The 22,775-nt window shown below is 41.8% G+C and overlaps 2 protein-coding genes across 3 annotated transcripts; one reads left to right on the top strand and one right to left on the bottom strand.

Annotated features, from left to right (window-relative positions):
- The first annotated feature begins 1,440 nt into the window (after positions 1-1,440).
- sult1st6 (sulfotransferase family 1, cytosolic sulfotransferase 6) lies at positions 1,441-9,159 on the top strand. The gene is made up of 7 exons (XM_080048892.1): positions 1,441-2,024; positions 2,522-2,650; positions 3,981-4,078; positions 6,700-6,826; positions 8,001-8,095; positions 8,182-8,362; positions 8,795-9,159. The coding sequence occupies exons 1-7, from the start codon at positions 1,832-1,834 to the stop codon at positions 8,905-8,907; spliced, it is 936 nt and encodes a 311-aa protein (XP_079905018.1). The 5' UTR covers positions 1,441-1,831; the 3' UTR covers positions 8,908-9,159.
- Positions 9,160-11,102: 1,943 nt separating this feature from the next.
- Positions 11,103-22,775, bottom strand: atp2a1l (ATPase sarcoplasmic/endoplasmic reticulum Ca2+ transporting 1, like). Of its 2 annotated transcripts, XM_080049164.1 has the most exons (24): positions 22,525-22,775; positions 21,551-21,568; positions 21,127-21,209; positions 19,806-19,910; positions 18,893-19,031; positions 17,860-17,940; positions 17,675-17,760; positions 17,276-17,573; positions 17,025-17,191; positions 16,830-16,918; positions 16,629-16,731; positions 16,402-16,533; positions 16,161-16,281; positions 15,837-16,051; positions 15,626-15,737; positions 15,104-15,327; positions 14,764-14,984; positions 14,456-14,658; positions 13,673-13,758; positions 13,455-13,588; positions 13,215-13,332; positions 12,916-13,033; positions 12,556-12,586; positions 11,103-11,429 (listed from the first exon to the last, which is right to left on the bottom strand). In XM_080049164.1, the coding sequence occupies exons 1-23, from the start codon at positions 22,640-22,642 to the stop codon at positions 12,567-12,569; spliced, it is 2,991 nt and encodes a 996-aa protein (XP_079905290.1). In that variant the 5' UTR covers positions 22,643-22,775; the 3' UTR covers positions 11,103-11,429; positions 12,556-12,566. The 2 variants fall into 2 exon arrangements, with proteins under 2 accessions (XP_079905290.1, XP_079905291.1); XM_080049165.1 differs by lacking the exon at positions 12,556-12,586.

The raw sequence follows: 22,775 nt of genomic DNA, 5'->3' as shown, positions 1-22,775 counted from the left end.
CAAAATGTGGTCTCTGGGTTGGGTGGCCAGGTGAGAGTAAACCCTGACTGTGCCTCATGGGTAAGGAGCGTATAACAATTGGACAGACGCTGCTTCCCCAACTCTACCTAAGACCATCACTGGGATCAAATCAGTGTGGGTGCTTCAAAGTGCCCACTAACATCTTTTTTACAAACCGGGTGATTTCAGAAATTGGCTTCGAAATTAAAGCCAAAAATTAAATGGATCATGTAGACCTAACACAGCGTTTACCTGCTTATTACAACAAACTCGTTGTTCATTTTAACTTAATTTCCGTACCATTTATACAGTTTGTTGTGGTAAAACTGACTAGTTTTAATATGCATGCTTTATTCATATAGGCCTGTAGTAGGCTATTTAGGCCTGTAATAGTTGCTCTATCACTGCTCCCTTCTGCTTCTATGCAGATGTTGCAGATGTGACAATTGGGAATTAATGGCACTGACCTCATGTTCATTCACTAATGCTCTGTCTTTTTCTACTTGGTTTCATCTTTCCAGAAAAACTACAAAACAAGTGGAGTCGTGCTGAAGGTTGCTTCGATTCAAATTTCACACTTTAAAAGACAGTTAGTAAAACACAGTCTTATGTTGGCCTTTTTGGCCCTGTCTGTAAGGCAACTGTGTGGAGCTGAGCTCATTTTCAATGAAAATATTGTTTCTGCGTCCGGCAGGATATTGAGCGTGGAAATCCTGGAATGTAGGCCTATGTTATAAACAGACCCTTCTGCCTGAAGTGATCATGCAGCGCTCTCAACATAGACCTTTATGTCAAGCTGCATGACTACACACGTGACCCCCCCCCCCCCCCCCTTTTTTTTTTTTTTTTTTTGGGAAGCTAGTACAAGCAGAAATGATTAACGTTATTGTGTTTACTTTAAAACTTTGAGTCTAAAGGTTGTATCAGCAGGAGGGCAACTTTTTGTGTGTGTCACATTAAGTGACCAGATTAGTTTTTAATGGTAAGAAACATTAAAAAGTTATCACAGCTGAAAGATGTGAGAAATAATACAGTTGTGGATCAGATTAAAAGTTCAATCATTCTATTTTGTCCTCTGTGTATGCAACTCTTGTTTTCTTCCCTCCCTCAAGACCCTCCTTTGTCCTTCTCTTAAATTACTGAGGAAGCAGCTGAGATAGAATGGTGAGGAAAAGTGGAATTCATACGTAACGGAGAATGTTACATAAGGGCACTTTGGTGTAGGTCTGCGAGTGCAAGTTCTAGTGGTCGCAGACAGACAAGAACTTGGTAAAAGCACAGCACTCAGACAGCCAGGTTACAAATATATATATATATATATATATATATATATATATATATATATATATATATATATAGAGAGAGAGAGAGAGAGGGGGAAGAGAGAGGGGGAGAGAGAGAGGAGTGACCAAAACACTCTTCAGCTGAGGGTTAGAGGGATTGTTTTTGGGAGAGGGAAGAGAGAATCTTGTGCCTGGTTTCAGATGTTGGAGGGGATTTGAGCTGGAAACCACGAGAGGAAACCGAAAGCTTTCCTACTCAGCAGATCAAACTGCACATGAGGAACTGCCAATGACGGAGTGAAGAGGATGTCTGTGCAGTGATTGTCGGCTTGACAACCAGGAAGGAAGAGAGTCGCACACAGTTGGAATATAAAGTCCTACACAATAGCAATCCAGCTGACAAAGAACCCGTGAGCCAGCTGGGAGAGGAGCTGCAGTAGACAGGACTTCAGGAGGAACCAACCGTGCATACCTCACTGGAGCCATCATACAGTTTGGTCTTTCTGGTTCTGGTTCCCTGGAGTCCACTTTTAAAAGTCTCAGTCATCATGTCAGGGGAGAATGAGGAACAGTTGTCTTACAGCGATGCCATTAAGAAGGCCTCCCCCTCCATCACTCGCTTCCCTGTCATCCCAGTCAGAGGAGTTCCTCTCATGAGCTACATCGCCCAAAACTGGGACTCTATCTGGGCTTTCCGTCCAGACCCCTCAGACCTCCTCATCGCCACCTACCCCAAAGCAGGTAGGCTACTCACGCAGCTGCTTCCAGATGCAGGTTACGATGTTAATCAGTTTTGGAACTATTTTAGGTCACATATTTATTTATTTGTGCTCTGCTAAAGCTATAGTGCGTAACTTTTTCCACAAGAATGTAGCTTTCATTCAAGCCATCACCAGACATGTGGACACAATGATGATTAAGCCTATCAGCTCTACAAAACTCTCTCTGTATTTCTCAGTATGGCAGCGTTTACAAACTAGTGTCACACCCTGACACTGGAAGCTCAGAAAATTCCTTAGAAGCGCACACAAATAGTTTGAGCATGTTTTGAGTGTTTCGATTTTCTGCTTCTCTCTACACTCATCTATATATCAGAGGAAAACATTTTCATTTTTACACCACTACATTTGATTGATAATTTTTCCAACTTTTCGGAAAGTGAATAAAATGCAAAAAATGCCGGCGAGATTCCTACATGATGGAAAGTACCCTATTCGTTTGTGTTTTGGGGACTTAAGGGACCACATGGACTCAGGAGATAGTGGACCTCCTATATCACAACGGAGATGCTGAGGCCTGCAGACGAGCCCCCACACCTGTCCGCAGTCCGTTCCTGGAGATTTTTTCACCAGCTCCCATCCCCTCAGGTGTGTATTTATGTAGTTACGTTTGCATGTATGTGATTACATTTATATGTTTATAACTACAATCATATTAATATTACAAAGGGTGGGCCCTTTTGTTTACATACCCTTTGTTTACATACATGTGTAAACAAAGGGGCCTACCGTAGCTAGCAACATACCAGTTTATAGAGCCGAGTATGTGTTTTATCCTATCACTGGATTTTCCCAGGTGGCAGCGTTCTGAGGAGATTTGACCAAAAGTGATTTTGACAACAAGCATTCTCCCACCTTTAAGCCCCTAATTCCCTTGACTTTTAGTGCACTTTGTGTCCACTATCTTATGCTTAAACTCAAGATAATATTTACAAATACATCCTTCAACTTGCTCAGACTGTGCCATGTCAGAACTCACAAGTCCAATTCCTGGAGGAATGTTTTCTTAACGGCTTGTCTCCCCTGGATCATTGAGCTACTGACCCATAAAAATTTCCTTCTGTGCCAAAATGTCCAAACTCCCTGTGTTGATAGTCTTAAACATGTAACAAGTCAATGTAGCTTTTAGAGCTGCAACGATTAATCGAAGAATCAATTATTAATCGATTATGAAAATAATCGCCAACGATTTTGATAATCGATTAATCGTTTTGAGTAATTTTTTAATAAAAAATTTCCAAATTCTCTGATTTCAGCTTCTCAAATGTGAATATTTTCTGGTTTCTTTAATCCTTTTATGACAGTAAACTGAAATATCTGTGCGTTTTGGACATAACAATACATTTGAGGACGTCAACATGGGCTTAAGAAAACTGATCAACATTTTTCACCATTTTCTGACACTTTACAGACCAAAACACTAATCGATTGATAATCGATTAATCAAGAAAATAATCGACAGATTAATCGATTATCAAAATAATCGTTAGTTGCAGCCCTAGTAGCTTTTCAGTGAAGTGGTCAGGTGAAATTATTGTTTTGCTGTGTGTATATAGTGGTGCTTAAATTTAATTAATTACCAAAAGCAGCACAGATTTAGCTAATTTGAGTATTACCCATACTGCCTCTAGCTGCCTTGAATTATTTGTTATTATTTGTCAATTTAATTGTTAAAGTTGCATCAATACATTTTTTTGTCATTGTCATGTCTGTATTGTAAATATAAAATTACAACTAGCAGCCGGTTAGCTTACAGTTGATAAAACTGGAAAGGGGAAACAGCAAGTAGGCCTACTACTGTTCTGTCCAAATGTAACACAACCATCACTTTCAAAGCTCTCCATTTAACAAGTCAACAAAAGGGGAAAAACAGTTTCTTTCATATACACATATTCGTTTCCCCAAACTTATGTTTCAGGACTTGATCTTCTGGAGAAAATGGATCCCCCCAGAGTTATCAAGACACATCTTCCTTTCCAGTTGGTGCCTCCTGGATTTTGGGAAAACAAGTGTAAGGTGAGACTTAGGCTATCAGATCAAATGAAGCTAACATGTCGCAGTGAATTTTAGTGCTTCACTGAAAATTTGTGTTTGTTCATTATAATAATAATAATAATTCATTTTATTTGAGGGCGCCTTTCATAGCACCCAAGGTCACCTTACAGGGCAGAGTTAAAAAACAAAATCAACAATAATAAAGAACACAAGAACAAGACACATTTAAACAATTTACACAAGTGAGGTGAGATTGGTAATACATAATGATTAGATGGAATATGTCAGTTTAAAAAGATGTGTTTTTAGACGGGACTTGAAAGTGGAAAGGGTGTCAGAGTTACCGATGTCAGGTGGGAGGGTGTTCCAGAGGTGGGGGGCAGATCGGCTGAAGGCCCTGGACCCCATGGTAACCAGGCGGGCGGGTGGCACAGTGAGCTGAATGGAAGAGGAGGACCAATCGGAGAGGGAGCTGGGAGGAAGGGAGGAAGTGGGCTTGGTGGATATGTAGAGCTGGGTGTCATCCGCATAGCACTGAAGATGTTAAATTTACGGACAATATGGCCAAGGGGAAGTAGATAAATTATGAACAGAAGGGGGCCTAGGACAGAACCCTGGGGAACATCGGTAGTGACTGGAAGTGACTGGGATTTGAAAGTTTTGAGTTGGATGAACTGAGTGCGGCCAGAAAGATAGGATTCAAACAAGTGCAGGGGTGTGTCAGTGATACCGATGGAGGCCAGTCTGTCAAGGAGGATGTTGTGTGAAATGGTGTCAAAGGCCGCACTCAGATCAAGGAGGATGTGAATAGTGAGATGTCCGGAGTCTGCTGCCATAAGAAGGTCATCGATGATTTTTACCAGGGCTGTTTCTGTGCTATGCAGGGGGCGAAACCAGATTGAAATTGTTCGTAAAGATTATTGAAGGACAAGTGAGCTTGAACCTGAGATGCTATTGTTTTTTCCAGAATTGTTTATTTGAAAGGGAGATTCGAGATGGGACGGAAGTTGTTGAGGTTTTTGTGGTCAGAACCAGGTGTCTTAAGTATGGGGGTTATTGCGGCTGATTTGAAGGATGAGGGGACAAGGCCGGAGCTGAGGGAGGAGTGTATGATGGATGTTATTAAGGGTGAAAGAGATGGTAGGCAGCCTTTAACTAAAACAGTTGGGATAGGGTCCAGCTGGCAGGTAGATGGTTTGGACTTCCGGATGATGTCAGAGATTTCCACAGCAGAGGGAAGTGCCAAAATATTATGTTTATTTACCATCTAGGATTAAACTGATTTCGCTTTTGAGGTCAGAAAAACCAGGGGTTATTGTTAAAACAGGAGCCTTCCTGAGAAATGTCCTGCCATTGTTTAAGTAATGTTTTTTGTTTTTTTGTTTTTGTTTTGTCCTTGCCGTACACCATTGTTTGTTTGTAATGATATAATTTGAATTGTGTGCTCCATGCCATGTGCTATGGCCGTGAGCCGTAATAAATAAATTAAAATGAAAGTAAACGAGAAACAGGGGCTGAGAAAGTGGGAAAAAACGGAATGCAGGTGGTGTTAGGGGTCAGTTGCTGGTGGATCTTTTCTATTTTGGTGGTGAAGAATGACATTAAGGAGTTGCAATTATCAGTTGAGTACAGTAGATGAGGAGCAATGGAGTCCGGTGGTGGTAGTAGTTTTTTGACACTGGAGAACAGGGCCCGCGTATTTACTTCACCTGAACTGATTAAATTAGCGTAGCAGGTGGATTTGGCTGTAGAAAGAGTGTACTTGTAGTGAAGAATGTGGTTGTGATATATTTATTTATGTATAACAAGTCCAGTTTTTTTGCAGAGGCGTTCCAGTTGACGGCCTTTGTCCTTGAGTTGGCGCAGTTCAGGGGTATACCATGGGGCAGAATGAGTGAAGGAAACAGAGCTGGATTTAAGGGGAGCCAGGGTGTTAAAAAGATCATGAAGACTTTTTTTGTAATGTGAAACCAGATCATCGGTGGAGGACAAACTGTCAGTACTGGGGTGGGAGTGGATACCAGTAGAGAGTGTATTCAAATTAATGTCCTTAATGTTGCGAAATGAAATAACACGTGGCAGGTTTGTAATGGAAAGTGTAAGGTTGACAGTAAAATATATTAAGGGCGACTGTGGCTCAGTTGGTAGAGCGGGTCGGCCGATGATTAAAGGGTTGGAGTTTCGATCCCCGCCTTGCCACTTGTGTCATAGTTGTTGTGTCCTTGGGCAAGACACTTCACCCACCTTGCCTCGTGTGAATGTCGATAGTTAGCCTGCTATCGGTGTGTGAATGAGTGTGTGAATGGTAACGTGTAAATGGGAACAGGTCTCCCTTGCAAAAGAGTCTTCGGACTCAATGGGATATACCTGTATAAATAAAGGTTAAAAAAAAAAAAATTAACATGTAATCGGAAATGGGGAGTTCAGCTGCAGTACAGTCCAGAGGATTGACAGCAGAACAACAGACCAAGTCCAGAACATGTCCTTTGGAATGAGCGGGGAAATGAATATGTTGCTGCAGACCAAAGCTATCCAGGCAGGATGTGAAATCATAGTTCATGATACCACGCCATAACTCTCTCATTACGTGATGCATTCTCTCTTTTGTGTCTCTTCTGTGTCCTTCCTGATCATGTTTAAAGGCAATCTACGTGGCACGCAATGCCAAAGACAACCTCGTGAGCTACTACCACTTTGATTGTATGAATCAGACCCAGCCTGAGCCAGGGCCTTGGGAGGGCTACATCCACAAGTTCATGCGAGGAGAGTGTAAGTAGCTTAAATCACATTCCTGAGAGTCATTTTACCTTCAAGGAAACTGGGTATTTCTGTGTGTACACAGCTAACCGAACTGAGAAACGACACCACAATATTAATGCCAGCTACGGCACGGTACATTTAACTCTCCACCAGCCAGACTTTCCTGTCTAAATATATGATGTGTCTATTCTATGAAATATTCTGAAGAATGAGATTGTTTCTTTACCACACTGTTTTTTTTTAACTCGCTTCAATTGTCCTGACAAGATTAGAGTCAACCTGATTCATAGTGAAGGTAGTACCAGTAAGGAGAAAATGTTCCTTCAGAACTAATAATGAACTTTAACTTGTATATAGCCTACAAACAAATAGATTTATACATTCTTTTTTCTGCCACAGATGCATTTTTAACTTTTTGGACAGGAATTCAGGGTACATTTCGCTTTTTTTAGTTGACCTTTACAACAGAGGGGTTCTGTAAAAGGTCAGGCTCGGAAGTGTGATGAAGAAAAAGACTTACTTTATTAATCCCTCAAGAAATTAAAGTTTGAGTGATATATATAGTTTAGCAATTTAATTAAGGATTGTATAAGATGTAACTAATTGCTTTTTAATGCTAATTTAGATGTTTGTAGTGATTAACAGACCAGTTATAAGAGACTCACAACATATTTTGGGTTGCCAGATTTTCAAATGTTCTATTTGGCCACTACGCAAGAAGAAAGCTCTAAAAACTCACATTGCGTTATACCTGCTCAGCACCAAACAGCAGACAGACACAGCTAGCAACACCCTGGTGATTATAATGGGTCGTTTATCAGCTAAAAGGCCGAATATTTTTTTCAGGAGTTCTGGGAGACCTAACAAGTTTCATATGTCTGTTCGTGAGCAACGCAACTCCAAATAAATGATAACCCCAAACTGCTACAGGGGCGCTGTACTATGGCTGACCCTACGCTCTGACTATCTATTAATTACCTGTTGGCAAATTCAAGAGCCCACTACAGAAACAACAGCCAACCTGGCAAACCAATGTACAATGACTGACAATTGATCCATTAACACAAGTAGACTATTTGATTACATTCAACGGTCCATTAGTGCTCAGAACTCACACCGTAGCTGGCTTAAACCTTTTACTAGAGTGGGAAAAACATGTTTCTGCTCATTACATTTTCCCCAGTGTCATGGGGCTCCTGGTATGACCATGTGAAAGGTTACTGGGTAGAGAGAGAGAAGAGGAATATCCTTTACCTCTTCTATGAGGACATGAAAGAGGTAAGGAAAACACACAGACATGTTTGTGACACATGGATTCAGTATTGCCAAAGCATTTCTTACCTACATCACATTTACTCCCCCAGAATCCTCGGCGGGAAGTGGAGCGCATCATGAGGTACCTGGACTTGTCGGTCTCTGATGAGGTCCTCAGCCGAATCGTGCAGCTCACGTCCTTCAAGAACATGAAGGAGAACCCGATGGCCAACTACTCCTTCATCCCAGAACCTGTTTTCTGTCAGTCCATCTCTCCCTTCATGAGAAAAGGTGCATCATTCCACTCTAAGTCTTGTCCACAAGCAAGATATTTATTGAAAATTATTAAAGCACAACGTTTCTAAAAGTAAGAAAGGTGAGTTGAGTGGACTCACTAACTGTTATTGGATTGTATCATGATACTTTCAGTCCCTGTACTTTACATTTTATAGTGCAGTGGCACCCCCTGTAGGCTCATGGTCTTCTTGCCTTCGAATGTATTTTGAACATATGAATTAGAACTTCATGCTCAATGTAGGGGAAATTATTGCATTTGAATTATTTGGTCCATTGGCAACTGTTTTGATAACTAAGCGAAAATGCCCCAAATGAGCTTTTCTGCACATTTCAAATGTCAGTAGATTTTCTAATTACAACAAATACAATTACCGATTGATATATTTTACACTGTTGTATGACCTTCTGTATGTTCTTTCTTTACAGGTGAAGTAGGCGACTGGAACAACCATTTCACACCAGAGCAATCGGAGATGTTTGATGAAGATTATGAGAAGCAAATGAAGGACATCAAAATCCCATTCAGGTGCCAAATCTAATATAGCAGATTTGGGGGTTTTCTCACATTGACGCAGCTCTGCAAACCAAAGACTAACACTGTGTAGCACTGAAGGCACAAATTTTGCCAGGGAAAAATGTGACACTATAGCTTAAAAAAAAACTGGACATTTGATTGACTAACATCTCAAGCCTAGTGTTTAAAGACTATAATCACTGCACCTCGTCAAGTGTAGACACAGAGGACAATCACTCAATCAAATGTACCGTATGTTAAAATGATCAATAAAATGTTCTCCAAGATACAAGTCCATGAGTTTGTAATCATCACTTTATTGCAGCTTATCACGTAAACAATATATAAGACCAAAAGTGTTGTGACTGAGTGGACATTCCCATTTTAATGTCATGAGACCTCCAACAGAGTCCGCTGATTGCACGAAGACTATAGAAAGCGCTGGCAGCTGGAGGCATGGGGCTTTTTTTCTGTCCATACGATCTGTCATTTTGCAACCCTACACCACACTGTACAGAGCCCAGCCAAGAGCAGGGAGCCTGCACGAGACACGAGCAACAAAGACTAGAATAAAAGTAAAGAGCTGGAAAGTCATTCATACACTCAACAAAAATATAAACGCAACACTTTTGTTTTTGCTCCCATTGTTCATGAGATGGACTTAAAGATCTAAAATTCATTCCAGATACACAATATTACCATTTCTCTCAAACATTGTTCACAAATCTGTCTAAATGTGTGATAGTGAGCACTTCTGCTTTGCTGAGATAATCCATCCCACCTCACAGGTGTGCCACATCAAGATGCTGATCTGACATCATGATTAGTGCACAGGTGTACCTTGGACTGTCCACAATAAAAGGCCACCCTGAAATGTGCAGTTTTGTCTCACAGCAAAATGCCACAGATGGCACAAGCATTGAGGGAGCGTGCAATTGGCATGCTGACAGCAGGAATGTCAACCAGATCTGTTGCTTGTGCATTGAATGTTCATTTCTCCACCATAAGCCGTCTCCAAAGGCGTTTCAGAGAATATGGCAGTACATCCAACCGGCCTCACAACCGCAGACCACGTGTAACCACACCAGCCCAGGACCTCCACATCCAGCAGGTTCACCTCCAAGATCGTCTGAGACCAGCCACTGAGACAGATGCTGAAACAATTGGTTTGCATAAGCAAACAATTTCTGCACAAACTGTCAGAAACCGTCTCAGGGAAGCTCAACTGCATGCTCGTCGTCCTCATCGGGGTCTTGACCTGACTCCAGCTCGTCGCCGTAACAGACTTGAGTGGGCAAATGCTCACATTCGATGGCGTCTGGCACGTTGGAGAGGTGTTCTCTTCACGGATGAATCTCGGTTTACATTGTTCAGGGCAGATGGCAGACAGCGTGTGTGGCATCGTGTGGGTGAGCGCTTTGCTGATGTCAATGTTGTGGATCGAGTGGCCCATGGTGGTGGTGGGGTTATGGTATGGGCAGGCATCTGTTATGGACGAAGAACACAGGTGCATTTTATTGATGGCATTTTGAATGCACAGAGATACCGTGATGAGATCCTGAGGCCCATTGTTGTGCCATACATCCATGAACATCACCTCACGTTTCAGCAAGATAATGCACGGCCCCATGTTGCAAGGATCTGTACACAATTCTTGGAAGCCGAAAATGTCCCAGTTCTTGCATGGCCAGCATACTCACCGGACATGTCACCCATTGAGCATGTTTGGGATGTGCTTGACCGGCGTATACGACAGCGTGCACCACTTCCCACTAATATCCAGCAACTTCGCACAGCCATTGAAGAGGAGTGGACCAACATTCCACAGGCCACAATTGACAATCTGATAAACTCTATGCGAAGAAGATGTGTTGCACTGCATGAGGCAAATGGTGGTCACATTTCAGAGTGGCCTTTTATTGTGGACAGTCTAAGGCACACCTGTGCACTAATCATGATGTCAGATCAGCATCTTGATGTGGCACACCTGTGAGGTGGGATGGATTATCTCAGCAAAGCAGAAGTGCTCACTATCACACATTTTGACAGATTTGTGAACAATGTTTGAGAGAAATGGTAATATTGTGTATCTGGAATGAATTTTAGATCTTTAAGTCCATCTCATGAAAAATGGGAGCAAAAACAAAAGTGTTGTGTTTATATTTGTGTTGAGTGTATGAAAATGGACAGAGGACACAGAAACACAACAGCAGACAATAATCAAGTTTAACAAAAAATCACTTTTAATACATACTTTATTTCTTAGAATAAAATCTTAAATATTTGAATAGTTTATTGACAGGGATACTTCCCTTCATTGAATTCAATCTCCTTCCTTATAATGAGGCTATGTTTATGTTGATTTTTGATAAGTTTTATCGTTTTTTTATTATACATTTTTCTGTGTTTTTTTCTTCATCTCTCTTCTTTTGGTTGGCTCACGGTGGTTCCCCTCTTTGGTTTTGATCCTTCTCCCTCTGATCCCCATCTCTTTCTCTCCAACCATTTAAGATCCTCTTCTTCTACATCTCTAATTATTCTGTGAATCTAGTGGAGGGAAAGTGGATTAATCAGAGAGGAAAATGATTTTTGGACACATGATTTGGTTCGAAAAACAAAAAACAACAACACGATTGCAACATGTAACGATTTTGCAGACAAACATATGATCACTTCCACTAATTGATCAGAGAAAGCATGATGTAATATAAACAATAACCTACGAATCTGTCCTTTAAAGCAAAAGGAACATTTTATATTTGATGGAAGACAGCTACATGCAGAAAACAGTAAAGAAAGTGCCCTTTTAAGAACTAGTTGATGTAAATGAAAAGTATTGCCTGCTAATTTCAAACTTCCTGATATTTTATAAAAAGTTTGGTAACTCAACTTTATCCCCCCTTGTTTGTCATTTCTACACAGTACCTACAAATGTAACACATGTTTATTATACACTATAGTGTAGTTATAAGCAAATATAAAGATTGTGTTTATTGATGTACTTTTTTAAATATACATAACTTCTCCTATAAAGACATATTGTATACAATAGATACATCTGTTCATAACTACATTAATAGAGAAGTAAAACATACCTTTTATCTGCTTACAACTACTTTATAATAGTGTAGAATTATTTATTCAGTGTTTGTATAGCCTACTGCTTATGAAAGCTAAATAGGAGGGTTGGAATAAAGTGTTTTGGGAGGCCTTTGTGGGACACAGACAATATCAAGCCTTTCTATAAAAGTGGTCCCAGAACAGGGATATGTCACACTCCTACCACAAAGGAACAACCAACAAAACGCTGCTGTGCAGACTCTGACGGCAGCAACTCAGAGGTGATGGAGCCTTCTGAGGCGTCTCTTGAGAAGGTACCACATCAGAAATAACAAGAAAGCGAGCACTACGAGGAGGGCGTCAGATACAGCACTCAGGGATCTCCCCGTTCTTAATTCATCGTGCCACAATTTGTCAATATTTGGCAGACGTTAGATTTTTCAACTAGGTCATTAAGAAGCGAAGAGAGGCCAGCGCTCCACATCTAACAGGAGGACTGATGACAGATTTGCACCAGAGCACGAACACACAAAATGACCAACACCGACAAAGACACAAACAAACTATACTGTATATAGACAGAGATTGCCACTAATAGTGCAGACTGGAATACCTGGTTTTAGTTCAGTGAATTGGTTGTGGGTCTGTAAATCAACAAAAAGGGTTAGGTGAGTTAATGATGAATGGAGGGAGGGATGAGATAAAAACAGGCATTTTTTAATGTATTATGGATCCATAGGTAGATGAAGAGGTGATGTATTAAACGGAAATGACTGTTCAGGATGAGGACGGATTACACTTTCTTAAAATATGAATTAATACATAAACATTAAAGATGATAGTATTAATAACATCAAATCACCTTAAGGATTTAAAAAGAAAGCAGAACTGTTATGCTAGGAAATAAGTTACTTCTTATATTATTTTTTTAATCTTTAATTTATATAACAATGAAGTGTGCCAGAGTACTTACTATCAATGTAGTTACGGGCCACCAACTTCAGCACCTCATCAATGAGGATGACGGGGAAGGAAAGCTTGAGGACTACCATCCACTGCTCGACGTTCAGATGGGCCAACTTGAAGATCATCTGGGGGGATTAGTGCAAAAGAGCGGGTGTTACAATTGTTTGGAAACTACAGAGAAAAGTAACAACAACAAAAAGTCCACAACGCAGAGGACAACACTTCAATATAATTCCTAAAACTGGGAGATTTGAATGTGTTCGCAGCTCTTGAAATAAAACTAGGGAACGAAGGTGGCTGACTTACGGGCATAGGGTCAACATAGATGATCACGAAGTGAAGGGACATGGAGAGGGTCATGGCTGAAAGCAGCCAGAAGTTGCTCCATGGGGGCATGCGCAGCAGGGACTGGTTCTCAGACAAGCTGGAAAAAGAAGGAATCATGGGAATAAATGTCTGTGTTACCTGGAGAAAACCAGTGGAGTCATTGTCAAATGTAGCATCCAAAGCATAACTGGAAGCCTGGTCTATTGGTGTAAGTATTACCTGTTGAGAGCGTTGGCCATCTCGATGGTGACCAGCACAGACAGGGCCATGGTCATGGGAGGGCAAGCCTCAAAGATCTCACATTCGACACCGACAAAGTCCTCGTTCTCACCGTGACACTGCATGAAGTGGGACTGTACGGAGGAGAGGCCAGGTCATTCCACGTTTGCAGGTGAGCATTTTGTGACATGAAACATGAAAGAGAGGCGATTACTTACCAGCTGGTAGTAGCTGACACCGGGGCCATTGGGGTCATAGATGAACCAATAGGCAGCACCAGCAACAGTGGCAGCACCGACGTATCCTGTTAGGGAAAGATAACAGCGTTGATGTAGGCAAGTGAATTTCCTACGTTTAAGGTGAGACACCGCAGGCAACAACGGTATTTTTTTTTCCAAGCACTGGTACATTTTGAGATCTTTTGCTCTTTAGCTTCCATAACATGTCTAATTTCATACAAGTTTAAATGTAAGGTCTCAAATGTACATTTAGGTGTTTATGATACTAAACCTTGTCCGTTTGCATATATTTCTCCAATACAACCATCTTATTCGGCCATTTTCTCAACAAATCTCAACTTCCGAAGCACTTACAGTAACTAAACTTTCCGTATTAATTCTTAGCACTATTCTGAAGGTAGCAGAAAGAAGTGTTCTTAAGTTGTTAATTGTCTGCATATAATTTAGAAAATGCTTATTAAGACTTGTACATAGTATTCCTTTGATCTATAAAATGAAAAAAACCTGTAACCAAAATCTGTTGTGTAAAAACTAGGAACTGATTTTTTTATTTTTTTTCCCAAAATCCAAAGTTAGTTTTTAAATGGATGCAAATGAACACATAATTAGTTTGATATTGCCAAATATGCATTTGTATTTAATCAAACATTTCTGCAAAATTGTAATACAAAAAAATATTGTTTTAATGTAAGTCATCAAACTAAATACTTTACCCTATTCACCTGCAGTGTTTCGCCCACAACAAAAGGCCAGTTCACTTACCGCCAATAGCCATGTATCTGAAGAACAGCCAGCCAGAGATCAGGGGCTCCTTGGGGGAACGTGGGGGCCTGTCCATGATGTCCAGATCTGGGGGGTTGAAGCCCAGGGCGGTGGCGGGCAGACCGTCAGTCACCAGGTTGACCCACAGCAGCTGGACAGGGATCAGAGCCTCTGGCAGACCCAGAGCAGCAGTCAAGAAGATACTGAGAGGGTGAAATAATACAACAAACGGGTTAGCCAGAGACAGATAGAAAAAAAAATGGCTGATAGACTGTGTTTTGGTTGCATATGCTACACAAGCTGCTCACCAGACGACCTCACCAACGTTGGAGGAGATGAGGTAACGGATGAACTGCTTCATGTTGTTGTAGATGGCTCTGCCCTCCTCAACAGCGGACACAATGGAAGAGAAGTTGTCGTCAGCCAAGACCATCTCAGAGGCAGACTTGGCAACGGCAGTGCCAGAGCCCATGGCGATGCCAATCTCTGCCTTCTTCAGGGCAGGGGCATCGTTCACACCATCACCGGTCTGTTGTGGAAGGAGAAGCGTAAGCAGAGGTGAAACTACGCACAAACTACAAGCATCTACAGACAAATGACTTTGTCTCTGTCAAGTTAAGGTTGCATCCTGTGCTGCTGAGCTCTCACCATAGCAGTAATGTCGTCGTTACCCTGCAGGAACTCCACAATCTTGGACTTGTGGGATGGCTCCACACGGGCAAAGCAGCAAGCCCTGGTAACAGCGATGGGCTGTTCGTGGGAGGGCAGATCGTCAAACTCACGTCCGGTGTAGGCCTTGCCCTCAACATCCTCATCCTCTTTGAAGATGCCAATACGACGGCAGATGGCGATGGCGGTTCCCTTGTTATCACCTGAAACATGAACAAAGAAAAGTTTGGTGAAGGAAATTAAATCCTGGATTGGGACTTCTTACATAAATATAAAGTGTATTGTTTTTACTCTCAGCAAGTCTCAAAAAGTCTGTCAAAAATCGTTATAGGGATATATTTTGTTTACATTTGGATAATAGATTTTCCCTTTAAGAGCTAATTCAAAATACTGCTATTGTTCCAAATAAAACTATGAAATCATACATAATAATGTATGATAACGATCTGCACACAAACACACGTTTCTGTTTTGATAATTCCTCCAACCCATAATACTAACCAGTGATCATAATGACACGGATTCCGGCGGCTCTGCACAGCTCAATGGAGCCAGAGACCTCCTTACGAGGGGGATCCAGCATACCAACAACGCCAACAAAGGTCAAGTCAGTCTGAGGAGAGAAGAGGGGATGGAGTCATTCAATCCAGGTTTTTATATTCAGTCATGTTGTGTCAACACATTTTAATATCAAACGGTTTGGATTTTTTACCTCATAATCGACAAACTTGGTAGAGTCTTCCAGTTTCATCTCGTCCAGCTTCAGTGGGGTGTCACGGGTGGCCAGGGCCAGGCAACGCAGGGTGTCACGGCCGCAACCCCAGTCCTTGATCACAGACAGAATCTTGTCCTTGATGGTGTTGGTCAGGGGCACGCGGGTGGTGCCTACACGCACGTATGTGCATCTGTCGATCACACCCTCTGGGGCTCCCTGTGGGGAGAACAGGAGGATTGTTAAGTGTTATGTGGGAATGCAGCGCAGTCAGAGTGCGGGTGTTCAGACCAAAGGCTGTGTGGGGGAAAGAAAGAAAGAAACTCGCCTTCACAAACATCTTGGCACCACCATCACCCTTGGTGGGTGTGCAGTATGCGGACATGGACTTCCTGTCACGGGAGAACTCCAGAGTGACGTTCTTCTTCATGAGCTGCTTGACCACCTGTTGGAGGTATAAAGGGGGTGTTTATTAGTAAAAAGTGGCCTTGATTAAACACATTACTAAAATAACAGTTTTAAGTGGTTTACAATTAGCAGTATTAACAATAAAGAGAAAACTTACTGAGCAACAGGCGTTGGCTCTCTCGATCTTGTTCAGGTTCTTGACATTGGTGTTGAACACGTTCATTTTCTCAACCAGGCAGGACAGTGCGGTCTCGGTAGCCTCACCAACCTTCTCATAGATCTTCTTGGACTGGATAAAAGAAAGGGCGACGAAGAGAATTGATTCAAATGTTGAATGTTGTGAGGTTTCAGTGTTGAAACTATGCACTACTGATATGTCTGTACCTCGTTGTAATCCAGAGAGGAGTCGTTGCACAGGGCGCAGATGGTAGACAGCTCAACAAGGCCATCGTATGAGCTGCAGTTGGTCTTGGCACCGTTCTGGGACCTGAAAGACAAAGAGAGGATTACAAATAAATAAGAGATTGGCCATGTGCACTTTATCGTATGACTGATACTGCTTTTGAATGATGTCAATCAACTTACACTTCGCCTTCAGGGGTGTACTTGGAGCCAGAGATATCAAAGGCATCAAGGTCAACATGGTCACCCTCGACAGTCTTGACAATGAACATCTGTGGTACAGGAAACAACAAAAGTTTCAAATGTGTACGAAAGAAGGCCAAGTTTGTCAACAACACATATTTCTTATTTTTAAGTGTGAAAACACATTTCACCCACCTTGGTCACACACATCTGGTTGGTGGTAAGGGTGCCGGTTTTGTCGGAGCAGATGACGGATGTGCAACCCAGGGTCTCAACGGAGGGCAGGCTTCTGACAATGGCGTTCTTCTTGGCCATACGGCGGGTTCCAAGGGCCAGGCAGGTGGTGATGACAGCGGGCAGACCTGAGAGACATTGGTGTAAGCTGTGAGCGGGATAAACAAACAGCGGAGAGAAAAAAAAACATGCACTAACTCTGGTTCCCTTACCCTCTGGGATGGCAGCCACAGCCAGAGCAACAGCGATCTTGAAGTAGTAGACAGCACCGCGGATCCATGAGCCTCCGTGGACGGGGTCGTTGAAGTGACCAATGTTGATGGCCCAGACAGCAATGCAAATCAGGGTGATAACCTTGGACAGCTGCTCGCCGAACTCATCAAGCTTAGCCTGAAGGGGGGTCTTCTCCTGCTCGGTGGCAACCATCTGGTCGCGGATTTTGCCAATCTCAGTGCCGACTCCAGTGGCAATGGCCACGCCAATGGCTTTGCCTGAAGCGATGTTGGTGCCCTACAATGGCGGGGGAAGAAGAAAAATGTAAGAAAATAGGTAATGGCAAACAAATTAAACAGCTGCAACAGCAAAGATAAAATATTAGCAGCAGCACTTACGGAGAAAAGCATGTTCTTCTTGTCCTGGTTGACAGATCTGGGGTCGGGAACAGCCTCATTGTGCTTGATCACACTGACGGACTCACCTGAGAGAGAAAACAACCAGAACAATTTACTCAAAACTGCAAGTGGAGATAAGAAAGAAAAACAATTATCGGCAAATTTAAGGTTTCTTGAAAGCTTACCAGTCAGGATGGACTGGTCAACACGCAGGGTGGTGGATTTGATGGAGACAATCCTGATGTCAGCGGGGACTTTGTCACCGACTGTGGGAATCACAGAGAAGCCATCATCAATTGAATTATTGGTGTTGTTGTTGTTGGTGGTGTTTTTTTTTTATAATAAATATGTCTAAATATTTAATAGAATATATAAATATTGTTTTTATTTAAATTAAACATAAAATAAATGCAGTTTTAGTGGAGTTCTGGTCTACTTTCTCACAGTAAATTACTAATTGTTGGCTATTTTTTCACTTCCATAGTATTTAAGAGGCTGTAAAAGTTTAGAGTAGCACAATTTATTAAAAGCCCAAACTGAAAAATTATACCTTCTAAACAAATATTCATGATATGGTAAAAGCTATTTTAAATTTAGAGCCAAATCCAAAGAATTGTTAACTTAATCCATGGATTTCCTAATGAGTCCGAACGTAAATTGACAAGTGCATGGCCCAATGACAATGAACCACGCATTTGTCGGAGTGTGTGTGTGTGTGTGTATGTGGGGGGGGGGGGGTGGGGTGGGGGATTGTGTGGTGGTGCGGGGGCGCAGCCAGCTAGAGAGGCAACAGGTGGGCAATGGCAGGGAGGGGAGAGGAGGTGTGGCAGGTGCTAGTGAGGGTATTTATACTCTTGATTTTGCTTTCCTCCAGTCAGCATGTTTTTGCAGCAGTGCTATTCCATCCTGCCTCACTCACATTGCCTTAAAAAGACACAAGGGTTTGCCATCATCTTTCACCAGACACATATATCCGGAATTTGAAACTGAATTTCTCTCCCTTAACAGAAATGCTAGTAACTCACTGGAGGTTTGGTGTAACTTTTACCAGCCACATTGCAATAAGACACTAGACAGTGAAGCCTTTTTGATGGACTGTGACTAACAGGGACATTATTCCCCTGACATGGGTGTTTGCAGATGATAGATTGGGGTTCCACCGCTTTTAATATCATCAGCAAACACAGAAAACTAAAGAACAATATTGACATTTCTTACCAGACACCTCCACGATATCTCCGGGGACAATTTCCCTGGCCTTGATCATCTGCACACTCTTTCTGTCGGAACGGTAAACTTTGCCCATCTCAGGCTCGTACTCCTTGAGAGCCTCGATGGCATCTTCAGCGTTACGCTCCTGTGGCACACGCAGACAAAAAACACACAAACAGTCATTAAAAAGTAAAAATAAGCCGAGAGAAATATACTTGAATGCTTATTTTGACCTTGGAATGACACCAATAATTTCCTCTGGCAGGATTTGAGTCATTGCGTAAGGAAATGACACACTACAACCTACTGAAGACACATCAGTATTTATGATCTGATGAACACTTTTCCATCCAAAGTTACCATGGCAAGTTTATGGTCTTTTTTTCAAATAAACACACATTATTGTGTCGAAAGAATGTGCATGTATCTATTTTTATGTATGTTATCTGACAGCGAAAAGTACATGCTGTGTTCAGAGATAATACGTGATCATAAATCTTCTATTAACAGGGTGCCAATGTTGAAGCAGCTGATTTGGACACTTGGCAACAATGTTCCCATAGTGAACATTGTTGCCAATGTTCACGGCATGCATGTCGAAGAGCATGACCTGCATAATTTGATCATCAAATAGACACTGCCGTCAAAACATGAACATGGGATTTGCAGATAACTACTAAAATAAGTGATGTATTTGTCCTTTTGGATTTAAGTTAGAGTGATTGATATTGTTGATTTGAGATTCACTTTATGTTGTAACAGCTTTAGCACACGGAAAACTATTTTAGGCTTCAAGGGCTGTTAAAGTGATAATGTTACGCTTAAGCAGCCACTGGCTGGTAACTGGAACCTGTGTACTTTCTGTCACCACTGCAATGGATATGTCTTATTTCTCAATGTTCCAGGCTTCGCCACTGACCTGCCAGACACCAACAATGGCGTTAGCAATAAGGATAAGAAGGATGACAAGTGGTTCCACAAAGGCAGTGACGGTCTCCTCGCCTTCCTCGAACCAGGCCAGCACCTGAGGTCAAAGTGGGAAAGAGCATATCAATGTTAGTGTGAGCACAGAAGACTACTCCTGAGAAACTGCATTCAAATACATTTAACACGTATTTGAATGTACTCTGTGCTAAATATTTGCAATGTGTCTGATTAATATGAGGGTACATTTTTTGACCATTAAACGTGGTTCACATTGCATATAGTGTGTAGCCTATATGAAATAATACGTATATAATATTATGCAACCAATGTAAAAAAATGTTTTTAAATTTATGATCATTTTAAAAGCTGAATGAAACAGGCCATTTCCAGGAACTTATCTTCTTTTACTTATACATTTAATGTTTAACAAAACCTTTTGTTTCCAATGTTAATGCCTGTCTTTCGTATTTCATGATATGATTGCATCATTGTTATTAATTGGATCTCAATGTCCCATAACTCTTCGCTCCTTCTGACTTCAACCCTCTCTCTCTGAGGAGGCCCTTCGTTCCTTCCTTCAAGCCTGACCTTTCCCGAAGGATTCAGTTTCTGTCCTCAGCTTGGGACTTTCTTAAAATAAACCCTTACCCCCTAAGCCCCCCTATACTTTCCTGACCCCCGTCTCTCACTGGCTCCTCAATATTCGCCTTCTAAGGCCATCATGACAGCTGCCCGAAGGGGTAAAAGCTGTGCATAGGAATTAATACACCTCCTACAAGACCTCGCAATCCATCTCCCTCTCTCAAGTTGTCATCCTCAAAAATACATGGGGGGGGGGGGGGGGGGTGGAGGTGGGTAAGAAGTCATCTTAACAGTAACCAGATAGAAACGATCAACTAAATCATGCTTCTTTACTGGAACAGTTTGGGTGTTTTAAAGGAGTTTTTAAGCAAAATGCAAGGAACTACCTGTTTACAAGATGTGATCCAGGAATGTAAAAGGGGCCACATATTAATGTGCCAAACAATTTTTATGTGAGTAAAACTCGATTGTGGTCGATTGCCAGACCTCAATGTGAAGAGTTTAGTCTTGGTAATGAGATTTGCAAAAAGTATGCACCTGTTCTTCTGCAGAAAAAAAGTTGAGTGAGGAGTGTGATCCCACATGATATCAGTTTACCGTGGAATTTGTGGCTACTATAATGTCTACTACAAACCCTCCTACTGTTACTTGAGTTTAAAATGAATGTGACGGGAATAACCACAGGTTAAAATGACTGACACCATTAAAATATATAACACTTGTTTACTTACAAAAGAGATGCAGGCAGCCAGCAGCAGGATCCTGACGAGCAAGTCCTCGAACTGCTCGACAATGAGCTCCCAAACGGTCTTACCTGAGTGAGACAAAGACGAGAAAGATATAAATCAACCGATAATTGTCACAGACTGTAAACTGAACTACTGAATATGCAAATGACCGTGCAAAGGGAAGTGTTTAAAGTGTATGATATGGATTTGTGACCCCCATGGCTGAAGATGATCAGAGTATAGTGTAGTAGAGTCTAGTGACAAAAAATTGTCATTAGAATTACTTCAATGGTCAAAATACTGCCTTCATATGAAAAAAATCAAATCAAATACTGTCTTCCTGTTTTTGGAGGATGTAGTATTAAGGATGGTTTTCCCATTTGGGTCAAATCACGTGTTTGGATTGTTTTGTAGATGCAGCACTTACCAATTTCAGCGGGCAGCTCTGGAGTCGGACACACATTTGAAGGAGGGCAGGTAGGGAGACAGAAAGACAGGGAAAAAGGTTGGTTAGCTTAAATGGAACTAATAAAAACTTTTCCCACAAAACCTTGGTAGAAAAATTATACTTCTTGGTATAAGATGGTAAAGATCTTTGGTTTCCCAAAGCTCCAAATTTTAAAGAATCCCTGTGTGCTTTACGCTTGATGACTGTACCTGGATCTCTGAAATTAAAACGCTGCTGTGGCGTATTCACATATTTGATATTGAATCAGCTTCCTTCTTCTAAACTAGCTTCTGGCCTAATGAGAACTTCTCTTTAATTTTCCAAGATGACTGAAATGTCATTGGGAATACAAGAATGTTGCTGCTTTTGAACTACATTATTGCATTATAGTGCCTTTGCTATCTTATTTGCCATTCCACTGGCTATTGATTAGCAATCATAATAGGATCATTTAGCAGTACGCCATCTAAGGACCTCCCTCTTTGTAGTCGACCTAAAATTATCCATCTCTCCTGTTAACGCCCGCCCCATATATCACCCAGGAAGCTTCTTGAGCCATCACCTGTCTCTCTCGCTCTCCAGCCATCTTCTTTGGCTGTCTTTAAATAGCTCTTCAAAGCCCTCAAAGTCTCTGCTTCTCAATGTCTCTGCATTTCTACCAGCTGTTGCAACTCCTCTCTCTAAAAAAAACATCCCCATACACAATCTCAACCAAGCGGACTCAACAAGTCTCTCTGGAAACTGGTGTTGGCTCAATCGTGGCTTGCAAAAAACTATCCTAGCAAAAGTCATTATACTACTTTCCTGAAGTATTATGAATTCAAACAATCAGATCTCTCTATACATGTGAAGTGTTTCTATGTGTGCACCTAGTTACCTAACAGTTAGTGTGTGAGTTTTTATTTTATTTCTGTAGGCCTCCCACCCCAAATGCCTGATGCCCGCTCTCTCACCATTGTAGCCGTACTTGTCCAGGTTCTTCTTGAACTGTTCGGGGGTCAGTCCAGTGTTCTCATTCACACCGAAGTAGCTCAGGCATTCAGCCGGGCCCTTCATGAATGCGGTCTCCATACTTGCTGGAGAGTTGAGAGGTCTGTCTGACCTTTCTTATCCGTGCTGTTGTTTACTTTGTTGGTCTTTGCAGTTTTTACCTTTGGTCCACCACCCTCTAGAAGTGCGGCACCCTCCAATTCAGGAGTGCTGG

The sequence above is a fragment of the Ammodytes marinus genome (genome assembly GCF_949987685.1).
Source record: "Ammodytes marinus genome assembly, chromosome: 20".
NCBI lineage: Eukaryota > Metazoa > Chordata > Actinopteri > Uranoscopiformes > Ammodytidae > Ammodytes > Ammodytes marinus.
This window is presented reverse-complemented; position numbering and strand designations above follow the sequence as displayed.

What these genes read in the sequence shown, in the direction of transcription:
- sult1st6 (XM_080048892.1), top strand. Translation starts at nt 1,832, where the DNA reads ATGTCAGGGGAGAATGAGGAACAGTTGTCTTACAGCGATGCCATTAAG. An exon ending in TTTGGGAAAACAAGTGTAAG is followed by an intron (nt 4,079 to 6,699) that starts GTGAGACTTAGG and finishes TCATGTTTAAAG; the next exon opens with GCAATCTACGTGGCACGCAA. An exon ending in CAAGTTCATGCGAGGAGAGT is followed by an intron (nt 6,827 to 8,000) that starts GTAAGTAGCTTA and finishes CATTTTCCCCAG; the next exon opens with TGTCATGGGGCTCCTGGTAT.
- atp2a1l (XM_080049164.1), bottom strand. Translation starts at nt 22,642, where the DNA reads ATGGAGACCGCATTCATGAAGGGCCCGGCTGAATGCCTGAGCTACTTC. An exon ending in TGGCTGCCTGCATCTCTTTT is followed by an intron (nt 19,911 to 21,126) that starts GTAAGTAAACAA and finishes CTTTGACCTCAG; the next exon opens with GTGCTGGCCTGGTTCGAGGA. An exon ending in TCTATGTTGACCCTATGCCC is followed by an intron (nt 13,034 to 13,214) that starts GTAAGTCAGCCA and finishes TAATCCCCCCAG; the next exon opens with ATGATCTTCAAGTTGGCCCA.